The sequence below is a fragment of the Harpia harpyja genome, chromosome 12 (assembly GCF_026419915.1).
Source record: "Harpia harpyja isolate bHarHar1 chromosome 12, bHarHar1 primary haplotype, whole genome shotgun sequence".
Classification (NCBI taxonomy): domain Eukaryota; kingdom Metazoa; phylum Chordata; class Aves; order Accipitriformes; family Accipitridae; genus Harpia; species Harpia harpyja.
The window spans coordinates 42581393-42596511 of NC_068951.1; the positions used below are offsets into that span (position 1 = coordinate 42581393).

General features: G+C 41.0%; 2 protein-coding genes across 7 annotated transcripts in view; one reads left to right on the forward strand and one right to left on the reverse strand.

Moving 5' to 3' along the window:
• Positions 1-393: 393 nt before the first annotated feature.
• On the forward strand, positions 394-9273 carry TRIM59 (tripartite motif containing 59). Of its 3 annotated transcripts, none has more exons than XM_052803005.1 (2): positions 394-538; positions 5940-9273. In XM_052803005.1, the coding sequence occupies exon 2, from the start codon at positions 5943-5945 to the stop codon at positions 7164-7166; it is 1224 nt and encodes a 407-aa protein (XP_052658965.1). In that variant the 5' UTR covers positions 394-538; positions 5940-5942; the 3' UTR covers positions 7167-9273. The 3 variants fall into 3 exon arrangements, with proteins under 3 accessions (XP_052658965.1, XP_052658966.1, XP_052658967.1); XM_052803006.1 differs by lacking the exon at positions 394-538 and adding an exon at positions 674-1043; XM_052803007.1 differs by lacking the exon at positions 394-538 and adding an exon at positions 1509-2261.
• A 1445-nt stretch (positions 9274-10718) lies between these two features.
• The window catches only part of SMC4 (structural maintenance of chromosomes 4), a 40022-nt gene continuing 35621 nt past the window's right edge, over positions 10719-15119 (reverse strand). For all 4 annotated transcript variants that reach the window (XM_052802995.1, XM_052802991.1, XM_052802993.1 and 1 more), the window contains exons 21-24: positions 14134-14316; positions 13047-13279; positions 12146-12329; positions 10719-11038 (exon numbers count right to left, since the gene is read on the reverse strand). In XM_052802995.1, coding sequence (XP_052658955.1) covers positions 10841-11038; positions 12146-12329; positions 13047-13279; positions 14134-14316 — 798 coding nt within the window. In that variant the 3' untranslated portion in view covers positions 10719-10840. The remainder of the gene's footprint in view (positions 11039-12145; positions 12330-13046; positions 13280-14133; positions 14317-15119) is intronic.

The window sequence follows — 15119 nt, forward strand, 5'->3', positions numbered from 1 at the left end:
CTCCTCAGACGCCGAAGAAGAACCAGTTTGGCAAGACCGCACAAAAGAGGAGAAAAGAAAACGCGGCCGCTCTGGACCGAGGCGTTTCCACTTTAATTCCATTCACGCCTCTCATTTCCTTACCGATGATGGCGGCAATCAGGTGTGTCATTCCTGATCGGCCCCTTTTCCACCCGTGTCCCTCCTCCCCTCCCTTTAATCACCTCCTTTAATGAAGCTCGCCGTGCCGGGAGCCGAGCTCCGGGCCCCGCCCCGGCCGTTAACGGTCGCCCGCCCGTTTACTTTCGAACGGCGCGGCCGTTGGGGGGGGGGGGGGGAGGGTGTGGCGTGCCCCCCTTCCCGCGCATGCGCGGCCCGGCGGCGCTGTGGAGAGCGGCGGGGCGCGGGCCCGGCGGTTTGAAGGCGGCGGCGGCCTCGCCGTGCGGAGCCCGCCGGCTCCCTGTGAGGGAAGGAAGGCGGAGGGTAGCGGTTCTCTGCCGGTGCCCCGGCGGCAGCGCGGCCGCGAGGAGCGGTGTGCGGCCGAGGAGGGAGCGCCCAGGTGGGTTACGGGGTTTGGGTGGCTCGCCGGGGAGCGGGGCAGCCCGGGTGCCCCCGGGGCTCCGGTTGTACCCCCAGCGCTCCGCGCCGGGAGGTTGTTGTTCTGAGGGCTTGACCCTGGCGTCGGAGCTCGCAACGGCCTCTCCGGTGCGCGGCCTTCTGAGTAAAACCGCCCTGCGAGCGGAGCCGTGTCCGGAATGACAGCCTTCGCTTCCCTCTTCCAGTCAGCCTTGGCGGCTGGGTAGGGCTGGGGCTGCCGGCAGCCTGACCCGCGGGGACCCGCTGCCACCCCCCGGAGACATCTCTCGTCCTCCGGTGTCACGTACCTGACCGCTGCTTTCGTCGTCTTTAAGCGCGTCCCTGTCTTCGTAACCTTAGCAAGTTTCTGGTGTTAGCGTTGATCCTTTTTTTCTAGCTGCTAAATACAGGTACGGTTCCCGGCGTTACTAGTTGCCTGTGGGAGCTGGCAGAGGGTCTGCAGCAGGCAGGAGCTCTGCAGGTGACAGGTAAAGGCGTTACCTTCCCTCTTGCTCTGCAGCCTAGTACTAAGAGGTGAATGACAGATGAATGCTCAGGACCAAAAGCTTTGACAGAGTTCAAGTGATAAGGGGGGGAGAGCCAGTCTCAGCAGCAGAATACAAGTATGGAAAGGATAGAGTAGTATATTTGGGTTTTTCAAACGTGGGAACTTGCATAAGATCAGAGTAGCAGACAAGGAGCCGCTGGAGGGATATACAGAAGGGAGCTCTCACGTCAGCTTGATGGGGAAACTAGACAGACTTCCTGGCTGCATTCATCGCCTTTCAGGTCATTAAAAAAAACCAGTGTAAAAATGTGAGTTAGTGGTGTAGTAGTTGTGGTAGGAATAGGGACTAGGGGTAGAACATTCCTGGTTGAGAATTGCTGTGACTTGGGCGTGGAATATTTGTGGCACAGAGTAAAGCAGTACAGCTGAAACGGGCTGGAATGGAAAGGTGTAAGGTCTAGCTCTTGCTTCTGATTTCTGCTGCCTGGCCTGTTGTTACAACCAGCAAACCTGGTAGCTGTGTAGCAGGCTGCATTCCTTTTGATGCACCAACAAATCCTGGAGCTGTACCTCAGCCTTCTGGTTTTTTTTTTTTTTTTTTAAAAAGTTCTGTCACCCTTTCCCACAAATGTGATTTACAAATGGAAAACACTGCCCGCAATGTCAGTTAATCTCTTATTTTTGCACAACAAACTTGAGTTTCTATGCTACTGCTACAGGAGGACTTCATGGACCGCTATGGGATGGGGAGAGAGCATTTCAGATGTGGATTTAGTTTAAGTGCAGTACGGTATTGAAAGCCAAGTCGAGCGTTACAGTGTCCTTCAGGAGAGAGCAGATGTTGTTTTCATTCCTGATAGTGACGTGGAGGAGGAGCAGGGAGCCTGGCAGCGCTGACTCCTAGGGAGGGTCTGCCTTAAGTGCCCCTTGTAACCCTTGGTGTAGGCTGTCGCAGCTGTTATCGAATGCCAGATTCACCTTTTTAAAATACTCCAGCGTAGAGTGGAGTGTATCGGCTCGTTACAGCTGGCTTTCGCTATAAAGCTGTTAGTTCCAGATATGTTTCTAAATGTCTTGCATAATTAGCTGGATGAGCAGTGTCCTGATCGCTAGGTGAGGAATGCAGCATTATCAAGGAATACGCTAAATTACTTTGATCTGCTTAACTGAAAGCTTTGGCAGATAAACTGTGATACAGGTATGCTGTATATTACATGTTTTCACCTCGTCTATAGTATCGCTAATTAGAAGAAGATAAAATAACAGCCACTTAGTAGGCCTTCTATTACTGGAAGATTTCTGAAACTCACCGTGTTACTGGCACAATTACACTTTTGAATATTTAAAATATCTTCTAGTTTGCAATTGCTTATACTGAGTGACTCTTCTGATAAATCTGTATGTATACACACACAGATGTATTTACTACCACAGTTGTTTGGAACACTTGAGGAAAAGTATCTGCGCAGGAAAGCATTTACCAGCTTCCTGCTACTTTTTGTTTTTTCTCCTGGAAAACTTTTTTTTCCTTTTTCTTTGCTTAACTGTGGTGTTGGGTCTTCTGTTTCTTTTTTTGTTGGTGTTCCCAGTCTCTCTGTTTCCGATAGCCATCTACTGATTTATTCCACTCTTGTTCACGTGTAGACTATTTCCTCTGTGCTGCTGCCAGTGCAGGATGAAACTGAATTTCAGGATTTCTACCTTTTGCTTCCCTGGTACAACTCTGGAGTAGTTGTCTAGAACAAATCGAAGAAACATAGGATGCCTATAGCAAACTTCAACGTTAGCATTCCAAATACTGTTTTGAAATTGATGAATAGTAAATAAAAAATCAAGTGCCATTTCTTCTGGAGGTGCCTGGGGGGCTGGAGCAGGGTGCCCCATGCACCCTCTGCTGCTGCCCGGAGCTGAAAGCAAAAGCTCCTGCCCCAGCACTGCCGGCCTGGCTTTCCCGAGCTGCTCCCTAGCAGGCAATTGCTGTCACTCTTTAAATTTCTCAGTTGCCTGGGAAACAGAACGGTATTTTTCTGTGGAAATGGGAATTTCAGTCCCTCTGGCTAGCGGCTTGCGAGGGTTATGAAACGGCCCTGAAGCGAGCGCAGGCCTCCAGGCTGGCTGGCTGGTCCCGGCTTTAAGCTGCGCAGGCCTGGGGCAAGGCGCCTCGGATTGCTGGGCGGGGGGCACTGCCTGCTTGGGGGGGTTACTCCTGCAGAGTTTGAGGTGATTCGTAATAGAGCTAAGAAGAATTTTGTAAAGTTGCTCCTTTGTTTTTTATGGTAGCAAGCAACTACTTTGTCGTTAAAGCAATTTTTTGAAGATTAATTTTATCTTGCGTTTTACGTAGCTCAGATAAGCTAGATGTGTGTTCTTTATAAAGAAAATTTCCCTTCTGTAACAGTTCCTTTGAAGAGAACTACAGCCCTAGATTTTGGAAAAAATAGTGATCTGAAACAATTTTTTTTTTTAAACTAAATTAATCTGTATATATAAGAGAAAACAACAAATGAGAGTACCTACTAAGGTTTCTTTCTTTTCTAACTATAAGCACAAACTTAACGGATTTTTTTTCCTTTAAGTGGAAGTGACATTCCCGAGATTCATAATAACTTTTTATATATATATATATATATATAAAAAAGAAAACCTTTAAATCTATTTCCTGTGGGAATTAAATTTCAAAAAATAATTTATCTAGACAGTGGAGTAGGTTTGTTGTTCAGCTTCTCTTTGTTATTGACACATTTCTTTAGTTTCGGTGTCTGTAACATCACGTAAAAATGTGAAATTATTAACGTACAGACCTAAAGAACCTAGGGTTGCCACAGTGGCTGATCGGAAAAGCTGGAAAATAAAGGTCTGTGGCTCCCTGGTAAAGAGAGAAATATCTCATTGTCTGTAGTAAGAGCAGTGCAGTACAGAAGTAGATTTAGTGTCAAAGTGTTGTGAATGTCTTTTGCTAAATGTCTGTAGTACTCGATGTTAATTCTCTTTAACTAGAAGGATACACTAGTTAGTTATAAATGCTAACACACTTCAACATTCTTCTTTTAAACGGTAGTTCTTAAGAATTATGTCTCTCTCTAATAGATTTTCTTCCAACTGTTGTCAAGGTCTCTTTAAAAACTGGAGTTCAAATAAGTAAACCAACATTTTGTATTAATTTGCTGAAAAAATGACCTGAAGTCTGTTGGATAGATTTTTTTTTTTTAAACGGAATTAATCAAAATCTGTTTTCAATATAAAGTTGACTTAGTCAACAATATACAAATACCTCCTTGAATTGAACTGGATGGTTTGGGTAACAATGGCCATTAGATTATTTTTTATTATTATTATTATTCAGTCTGTTTTTACAAAGCAAAGGAGTCTGATCAGACTTGCAGAGTTGAACACTTTCACTTTTGGGTGTACCAGCCTACCTCAATAAAGTGAGATAAGCCATGCTTATTTCTGTACAACCAGAATAAGTTTCTTTGTTCAGAGCTGATTTAACTCTCAAGGAACCGGGATCTGAGTATTTAGCTTCTGACTTCCATCAGGTTGGCTCTGTGCCTTTTGCAGGAACAATGCTGCTTAATTTATTCATTTATTGTAAATTGTTTATTAGCTAGGGACGAATTTAATCCTTAGTGGTTTTCATGATTCCAAGTGCAATTTAAGGTTTTATTTTCAAAGAAGAGTATAATTAACAATTCAATTCCTTTTAAGTAGATTCACTTAAAATCAATCAAACTTTGTTAATCTCGGTCTCAATGAGAAATGCTGATAGATGGGTGCAAAAATATGTTACTGCATTAAAAAGATTAAGAGGGCATGTCTGAATAAAATAAGCCTCCTTAAATACATCTCACAGGTAGTTATCTTCCTGACTGAATCGAACAAAGGTTCAGTAGCACTTCAGGCAGCTGCCTTAGCCCAGCTGCATGTTATTGTTTTCAAATTTAGAGTTAGACCCTAAATTGAGAGTCCTTGGCACTAAATGCTTGGACAATTTCTTTTTGCGGTGTAGCAAAGTCTACAGAGTTGACTAGAACTGATGAAGGGGACAGGAAAATGTGACACAGAGATAAGGAAAGTTCATACTAATTTCCCCCTTTTTTTAACAGAATGAAAAACAGAATTAGGATTTATTATGAAAGCTGGCATTAGAGTTATTGTTATTTGTGACTTTACAGTGTGATTTCACTAAGCTAGCAAAGAAAAACAAGGCAACATTACAAAGGATGGAAAACGAAAGTTAGTTTTTTAGCTTTGTGCTTAAAGTAACCCAGGAATAACACCACCAGTCTAATTACTGTTAGTGGTATTGTATTTAAGGGCCATTGAGTTAGACTCTCGTTTGTGCCAGAACCTAGAGATAGCTTTTAGTAAATTTGACTGCTTAATACTCTAATGACTATTTATATTACAAAAGGGACATTTGAAAAAAGCTAGGGGAGAAAAAAAAGTTTTGTATTTACTGTTCTGTTCTCATATTGAAAACGTTACTCGTAGTGGGAGAAAATGTTCATAATTCTTAGGTCATTTAGAAACTTTAGTTCTAACTTTTATCGTTCTCTTCTACTGTTTCCCACTGTAAAAAATACCTAGTAGCAGATTGCTGCTTTTCCTAGCTTTTTAAGGCAGAAGTTGTATATGGGTGAACACTATCTAGTCACTTAGATCATAAGTGCAGATCATAATTTGCTGAAATCTTTGAACTGTTGCTCACTTTCATTCTTTTCTTTGTCCCCCCCCCAGCAATAAACTGCCGATGTAGGTTAGGTTACTGGTCATTAAATATAATGTTGAGGTGCTTAGATTAATAAAATGATTTTAAATGAGTTGATGGTAAAAAGAGATTAAAACATTTTTTATTTTTCTTTTTCTTTTGTAGGACATGCATCACTTTGAGGAAGAATTAACGTGTTCCATTTGCTATAGCATATTTGAAGATCCACGCGTTCTGCCCTGTTCCCATACGTTTTGTAGGAACTGTCTGGAAGGTGTTATTCAGCTGTCGAGCAACTTTTCCATTTGGAGACCCCTGAGAGTTCCTCTGAAGTGTCCTAACTGTAGGAGTATTGTTGAAATTCCTGCTGCTGGCACTGAATCGTTGCCTATCAACTTTGCATTGAAAGCTATTATTGAGAAATACCAACAGGAAGACCACTCTGATGTTGCAACCTGCAGTGAACACTATAGGCAACCGCTGAACGTTTACTGTCTTTTGGATAGAAAATTGGTGTGTGGCCATTGCCTTACAATAGGAAAACACAATGGTCATCCAATAGATGATCTTCATAGTGCCTACATAAAAGAAAAGCAGACTTCTAGAAAACTTCTCGAGCAGCTAACTGATAAACACTGGACCGATGTATGTTTGCTTATTGAAAAGCTGAAGGAACAGAAGTCCCAGTGTGAAAGCATTGTTCAGGATGATAAAAAAGTAGTAGTGCAGTATTTTAAGAAACTCAGCGATACCTTGGAGCACAAAAAACAAGCTCTGCTGACTGCACTGGATGAAATTAACACACACATTTTGGAAGAATATGAGCCTCTCATTGAGAAGTTGAAAAAAATAAGGGAAGAACAGCTTGAATTAATGTCACTGAATACATCTATTCAAAAAGAAGAGTCGCCGCTTATTTTTCTTGAGAAGGTGGATGATATGCATCAGCGTATAAAAGTTTTGAAACAGAAGCAACTACCAGATGTTAAACCTGTGGAGATTTATCCGCGGATTGGGCACCTGTTGAAGGATGTGTGGTCTAAAACTGAAATTGGTCAGATCAACAAGATCCTCACTCCAAAAATAAAACTGATTCCAAAAAGGAAGTTACGCAACAAAGGCAGCGGGAAGGAAGGAAGAGAATCTAAAGAACTCCGCCAGGCTGTAAATCCTTTAGCAGTCCTGCTTCTTTCTATAGTAATAGTGGTAACTGTGTTTTCATTTCACAAACCGGTGTTGTCAGTTGTAATCGAAGCTGCTCCTGCTTATATCTCGGAATTCTTGCTGCATATTTATCAAGATTTCTGCACCCATTTGCAGAATATAGTGAATGTGCTGTGCCATACATCTAATTTACTGACGGAGTTTTTAGGGAGAATTGTTTCTCTTTGACATTTTCAATGATTAGATTAAACGTTAGTGTAGGAATCCACAGGATTTTTTTTTAATTTCTACTTAAAAGCTGGATTGTTAAAGCTCTACACTTTTCCTTTCTATTTCTATATCCTTCCTTTTTCTGTGTTGCATAGATTCCCTCTTAGCTAACTCTTAGTTAACTGAGAAGGTTTGCGACAAAAAAAGGCTTTCTCTTCTGCTCACACAATACGGTAGGTTGGTAGGTGTTTGTTTAAACTGGCAGCTAGTCAGAAACAACGTCTGCCTAAGCAAGCAGTAATCAGCTTACAAATTGTCATCTGGAGTTCTGGTTGTAAAAACTCCTTAAGCATCTACTATTGGGGTTGGTTTTTTTAATAACATCATTTTAAATTGGTTTGTTTTTTTTTTAATAAAATCACTACAACATTAAAGGTTAAAAAACACCTTGGGCTGCAAACTGGCTAGTCCTGGATGGATCAGTCACTAGCTCTGGTGCGTATAAAACTCCTATTTTGTGTTGTACTGACCTCTCTGAATGTGTTTTAACTGGTAACACCTGTGGTCTTTAAAGCGTACAGTTGTGGCCCTGGGTTTCATTTTGTTTGTTCCTTGTTACTAGTGGATAGCATGATATAATCTTCTTTTATTTTGTTTTTGTTTTTTTTTTAACCTTTTTATAATAACTTTGTGTCTTTCAAATGGTTCTCTCCACTTTACAGAGCGGTATTGGTAGGAGCTGTGGTGAGGTACTGCACATGGGCTTTTAGTGCCAGCTGCGCACAAACCAGGTGTTTGTTTAGTCTGGCAGGGAGCTCTAACTGCTTACTAAAATGACCCTTAAGTTTTTGCTAAATCGTTTTAACATGTAGTGAAAATAGATACATACTGTAGTAAGTAGCAAAACTCCCACTGAAGTCAGTGGTATAAGGATTTCAAATGTTGTCAAGAGCTCTTAAGACAACTTGACAACGCACGTAAATTTATATTCAACTTTTCAGCACAAATAACAGAGATCTCTACCTTGACGTTGAGGAAACACGATAGCATTTTATTCTGCAGTCAGATGATCACAAACGCTGTTCACTGCTTCTGATGAGATGCGACATCCCCTTTGGAAAGCCCTTTTTGGCCTTCGGTTATCAACAGGCCGAGTGCAGTAAGTACTGGGACAGCCCTGGGGTGTTGCAGTTACAACAGCAGAGCGCAGCTGTGCTTACAGTTCTCACTAAAAAAAGAGTATTCGCTGAGTCTAATTGTATTTGACTTGATAAAAATAATAGGATATTCTAGCATAGCAGCATTCCTTGGCTGTTGTATATTTTTAAATAGTAGATGTTGTTTAAATAGTGATGGGATTCTGAGGCTAGCCTTTAACTACTTGGTATTTGAAACCCCTGTGCAGCCCAAAACTTGCCTGCTGCTGCCTGCAGGTACTAGTGGGGGTCCTGCAAAATACCGGTTGCTGCCAGACGTCCAAGAGAGCTGAGAGCAAGGTCAGGCCTCAGATGCGATGCCAATACATTCCTTAAGCTGAAATAAGGATCCTAGTAACAATATTGATATCGTAATGTTGCTGTATTGATAAAACACTGAGTCTGGCCAAACAGCTACTGCACAGCTCCCTTCTCCGCAGCTTGGTGGGTTTGATCGACTGAGGTAGGAGCCGGCAGTGCCTCAGAGGAGCGGGCCTTTGCCTGTGTGGTAGGAGTGGTTTCTGTAATTTGTACATAAGTTCTCCGTAATCTTTTAGAGTTACAAAGGCAAATCCCATTAATTCCACTGATCAAGTTTTGAAATGGTGTTTAGGTGTATCCGGGGACTGTGTAAATGCTGTTGTATTAATTTCCCAATAAAATGGGGAATTTTTGTCTTAAGCCCTGCTAGAAGGCTGTCACTTTGGCATGCAAGTCTCTCAAAACCTGGTGCTAAGTGTCTGTCTACTAGCTGTGGCTTTTTTGACTTACCTTCCTGTATTTTAAAAACTTACTTTATATGCAATTTTAAGACAACAGGGATTTATAAAATATGCCTTTACTGCTGATTGAACCATTTAGTACTTGTACTTATAATGCACTATATATTTTAATAAATTTGCATACAAATAAAATATATTCTTACAGTAGGATTGGCTGACACCTTGATTTCCTTACTGCACCGACCCTTCCCTCTGATTCTTAAACAGCGCTGGCAGATGCGGCAGAACTGGTGAGAGGAGAGGGAGCGGTGAGTCTCGCTGAGGCAGGATGGTGGCGGCTGTTCTGTCTAGCTGCTGCATTTTCTTTCAACTGCCTGGTTTTGGTTTGGATTTTTTTTTTTTTTTTTTGCGCAGCATGACCTGTAGGAAGATTCTCTGACAGGGCATATCACGAGGTGGGGTGGGGTGGATTTTGTGGTCTTTCATGTTGCCCACCACAGGCCTGTTTTACTGATTTTTCTGATGGCGAGTAGTGATGTTTGACTGTTGCTGAGCTGTGGTTTCTGAAAACTGCCCAAATGTAACACGAAGATCTCTTCCTGACAAGTAATAATTTAGGCAGTGTGCATACATACCACTTTATTCCATGTACCTTAATTTTCACTTGTCAATATTTGATAGAATCTTAATGTTTAACATTACAGTGAAAGCATCTCTCCCCACTTTATAGCAAATTATTACAGCACAGCCCTGGTCTGTGTTCCAGATCAGCTCCATGTTGATGATTGTGCCTGGTATGAAAAGAGCAAGAGATGGAAATAGAAACAAGGACTAAGTGTATAACGAGCTGGCAGTCGAGGGCTGTTCTCTCAGCTTTTCTGCTGCTGGCTGCCTTACTGAACAGCAGCACAGCAGGGACGGAGCTTTTTTTCCTCCAGGAAGCACACCACCAAGAGACAGAGGCACATCTAGCTCGGGGATCAGTACAAGTGTGCCAGACAGCAGCCTGACTTTTGGAGTAAAACCACACAATTTCAGTTCTTCAACTATTAAAAAAAATCAGGTTCAAAGCACAAGGTGTACACTGAAGCATGGACAAGATGCTGGTGGAAAGGGAGAACTGCCTGTGAGAGGTAGGTGAGCAATGGAACAGGGTGGAGATGTACTGCACCTCACCTCTTCCATGGGAACAGCTTAGCCCTTTGTGAAATGACAGTAGAAGCGAGCAGATGGTAATTCCTGTGTTAATAAACCCTGTGTGTACAGCATGGCCACAGTCTGAGAGAGAGGGAGGAGTTGTCCCTACAGGAGGGGAGAGGAAAATAACGGAGAAGCAGCTTCCTAAACTGTACCAATTCATTACAAAATGGCTATAAGCATCCAGTTCCCTGACTGTGCAGCATTACACACAGCATCCTTGCAATATACATGTAGATTATTTTGTATACTGACTTCACTTACTGGAACTCATATAATAAAATATTACAGGACATGCTGATGACATTTAAAAGCAATTTTTACATACAGTAAAAACCAGGCATTTAAAACCAAATGCAAAACCCAAGCACTGACATAAAGCCTACCCATGGAATGTTATGGTGCAGCTAGATACATAATTTGAGTTCATATAATTAAGATCTATATAGACTGTATAAGGTAAAAAATGGAATTTATTGAGGGTGGGTTTTATTAACAAGCTCAAAGCAACACAAAACTGAAAGAATAAAATCTCAAATACAAAAGTAAATTAGATAAAAGCAAAGAGGGGAAAAGTTTATTCCACTCTGTTTTGAGCTATACTACACTGTTGAGTGCCAAGTTCAGCCAGTCCTTTGGATGCAATAACTTTGGGGTTTGTTGCCACACTTTTCGTGGTATTGTGAGTCTTATAAATTCCAATTAATCTGTCTGCGATCTCAAACATGTTGTTTCGGAGGGAGATGATGATAAACTGTGCATTTTTTGTTTGCTCCTGAAAGAGAAGTTATTTGTGTTAGCCCACAGTATTTGAAAAAGCTCTGTTCTTGTATGATCTCTATGCTCAGGTTTTAGGAACTAAGGAATACATCACTAGAAGTAGTTCTGTCATTTAACAAACCCATGGGTGATGAGGCCTCAGAGCTCCTGCTGTCCACAACACGCTCCCACCTTGGCTAGCAGCACAAAGCACTGCCATTTACTTCAGCACCAGTTTCCTCCTTTTACCTTTTACATGACCCATTCAACTGAACTTGATTAAACATAAACATATATAATTTTTTTCCAGAGTTGCAATTCACCACAGTTTTAACATGAATTCCATGTTAGGAATATATCAGGTTTCTTCAAAGTGTCTCCCTAATTTTAAGTAGCTAATCATAATCTTTGGCACTTCTAGGGTGTTCCCAAAACTGGTGGTTATACTTTGGATAATTTTGAAAATTCTAAGTTTAAATTAGCCACCAGTACTGTAGCAATGTAAATGTTTGCTTGACTTAAATATGGTGATGACAGAATTTTTAAAGGCACGAAAGAAAAAAACCCACTAAAATAAAGACACAGACTAAAGAAACCTCTGGGAAAGAGCTCATGGAATGAGCTGGAAGTATAAAACCCAGGAACCTTGCCTGCTCCTGAGAACGAAATCATGAGCTTGGATACATGAACACATTAGTAAAAGCTAAATAAATTACTGTATTCTCAGCAGATTATAGCTGATTATTCTGGGGAAAGTATCTATATTTTAAAGAGGAAGCAGTAGCAGCAAGGATACGTGGAAATGTGGCACCTTTGGCAAACTCTAAGGCTCTTTAGACAGCTTTTGAAACAGGATTTTCAGAGAAAAAAACCCTTGTAAATCCTCTATTAGTTGCCTCATTTCAGGAAAGCATCAAACTTAGCAGCTTAGAAAAAAATATGCAGAAAGCAACATTCTAAGCACCTTTCTGGAAATCTGCTTAGTACATAGTTTCCACTTAATACTCCTACCACTCCAGATTTTTAAATCTGGCCATAATTGTGTTACCACTTTGTCTTTTCTGGCAGAGAAGAAAATAACCTTAGAAGAATTGTACTACAGGAGTTACCATTAAATACTTACATATATGTAAAATGCTACAATAGATACATTTTTGAAGTCAAGTGCTGCATCAATCTCATCCATAAAATAAAGTGGCGTTGGCTTGTAATGGTGAAGAGCAAAAACTAGAGCCAGTGAACTCAGAGTCTTCTCTCCTCCAGATAAGTTAAATATCTTCTTCCAACTTTTCTTCGGAGGCCGAACACTGAAACAAATGACAGAGTTTGTAACTTACTTCTGTTCATGATGAAAGTAAGTGTGTCATGGTAAAAAGCAAGTTACAAGGCAGGAGGGAGTTCTTGGAAGACACAGACACATAAAGAAGCTCGACTAAAACCATGGATGAGCTGCTTGATACTCTTGGTCCTCCACAGCTGAGAGGTAGCGAACAGGATTATTTCTCTTCACCATGGAATAACGCCCTGGGTACATGCACAGTTACCTGGCCAGCTGATGTCTGCCTGAAAAGCTCCTGTAACACTTGGCTGTTCTCTGTAGGAACTATAACACTTAAGAACTGCTATTTAATTATCTTTCAAAAAGTGCTATTCTACTCCTCTTAAGTAATGAATATACTCTTAGGAGCATTTATGACAGAACAATCTCCAGTTACCAATGTGATTGACACGATTCCCCAGGCAGAATGAAATGATTTGGGAATTAAGAAACCCTGAGAAATTACTTCAAAGTCAAAGCTTTGTAACTGCTGTTAGTTACTTATTTCTCCAGGAGAAATGAACCTCTTCGTTACCCAATGCTAAAAAGTTGTGGCTTCTGCCAGTATCTTGCCAATACTTGCCAAGAAGGAGGACTCTCTGTCTGGGTTAGCTGCTGATCCATTAAAATTTACTTAAAAAGCAGGCTGAAAAAAGGAACACAACAATTAAGCATTACAGCAATAATACAAAGTATTTTGACAAACCTAAACATGATTCCTTCAGAGAAGGGATCCAGGCTGTCCACAAGTTCTAATTCAGCATCTCCTCCCAAAGTAAGCATCTGGTAGTTTTCCTTCAGTTTGTTTGTTATTACATTAAATCCTGCCATAAATTCATTTAGCCTTTGTTTCCTAAGATCTTCGAAAGCTTGTCTGAATTTGTCTCTTTCAGTGGTAATGTCATCCAATTCAGCCACACGTTTCAGGTATAGCTCTTCCTGTAGAAAAAAAAAGCCACAAAACTACAGTTAAAGAAGCTGTCTCCTTAATTTAGATTTTAAACCCTTTTCCCTACCACTTGAAAACTCATTTTTCCCAGAATGGCTAACAGCCTTGAAACAAAAGAACAAAACTAAACCATCTCTTTTTTCTTATCTCTATACTCCATGCTGCTGATCTCTCTATACTGGAAAACCCATGTTAAAATGAAGAAAAATTTGTTGAATAGGCCAATATTACTGAAACGAGTGTTCTGAGGAGAAAAAAAAATCCAAGTATTGTTGTATATCTGTGTAGACTGTCAAGACTAGTTGACTGTAAATAAACAAACTTTCACAGGAGAAAGTTGTCTTCACCTGCCATCTATGGTGTCAAATATAAAAAGGCAGATGTAAGCTGCTAGATACAACTTTCACACTTGGCTAAGTACAAGCTAACACCTCTTCGGGATGCTAGCAACAGCACAGCCTGCAGAGGAGAAAGAGAAAATTCAAGGGTTCCATTTCAGTTTCCAACAGAAGGGAACTGAAGAAGAACAGGACCACCTTTTCCTGGTATGCCTATAGATGAGATATTTTCTTGTGTCACCTAGATAAAGAGTGCATTTTTGCAGGCATTTCAAGTGCAGGATCCATTTGAGCAGTCACCTGAAGAAAAATGCGCGACTGGAAGGTTACTGCCGTACTTCAGAAGCACTGACATCAGTTCTGTACAGATTCAAGTACGGGAAAACAATAAAGCTGTATACACAGCACTTACCCGAGATGAGGGGTGTACCGTACTATTGCACTGACAGGCAATACAGTATCAAAAAGATGAATCCTACTACTATCACAATAGTAATTAAGCTTACCTTCTTCTTATATTCTGCAATAGCACCAAGGTTGGGTTTCATTTTATGACACTGGGCTTCCAGGAGAGCTATTTGATTAGTGATTACATCTGGATCCTTGATAGCCTCAAGCTCTTCTTGACTTAGTACTGGAAATTCTTCAGGTGGTTTATCTTCTATGGGGCGCAGTGATAATTTTGATATCTAAAATTCAAAACCAGTTACTAGAAATCTTTAAAGATCACATTAGTTATCACATGAACATGTTTCTATAATAAACATTTGCTGTATTAGTACATAGTGAAGCTTCCAATCTCAAAACATTCAAAGATTCTTCACGTAACTCCCTTTAAAAGTTAAGATGTGAAAACGAAAAGTGTCCTTTTATCCTATTATTCTGTTCCTGAAAATTATATACATCATTCTTACAAAGGAGCTATTTTTCTGTAATAGCAGCAGTAGCAGATAACGAGGAAATCGCCTCTACTGATGCCATAGAACTTAAACAACTACTTTGTGTGTTCAGGATTGAGAATTTTCTGTCAGCGGCTTTGCTTGCTGCGTAGCTGCCCCCGTTATCCTTGTATTAACAAGGGTATAAAGGGCACCCTGTCCTGCAAGACATCTGCTGGTCTAGATCCCTACCTCTATTAAGGATTTAAATGTGAAATAGAAGGGACATACAATAAAATGGTAATGTAAGTTTATGAACTCCAGGTACCTAACTGGCCTTTTCTCTGAGCATGCCTCCCTGGGCACACACCTGATTTTTGCTGTTTCCATAAATCAGGAAAACCAAACCAAGACCAACCCCCAGCACTGCCTCTTGTTGACTCTGCACTCAACTAACCTACGGGCCAGAAAAAGTCAGGATTCTGTGTGGAATTGGTTCCAGAAGAATTAAAAGCCCTTCCCGGAAGCTGATCCGAGACACTTTTGAAACGAACACACCAAGTGTCAGACAATGCTTAGCACTAGCTTGTTCAACAGAACTAGAGCAGTTAGAA

What these genes read in the sequence shown, in the direction of transcription:
- TRIM59 (XM_052803005.1), top strand. Translation starts at nt 5,943, where the DNA reads ATGCATCACTTTGAGGAAGAATTAACGTGTTCCATTTGCTATAGCATA.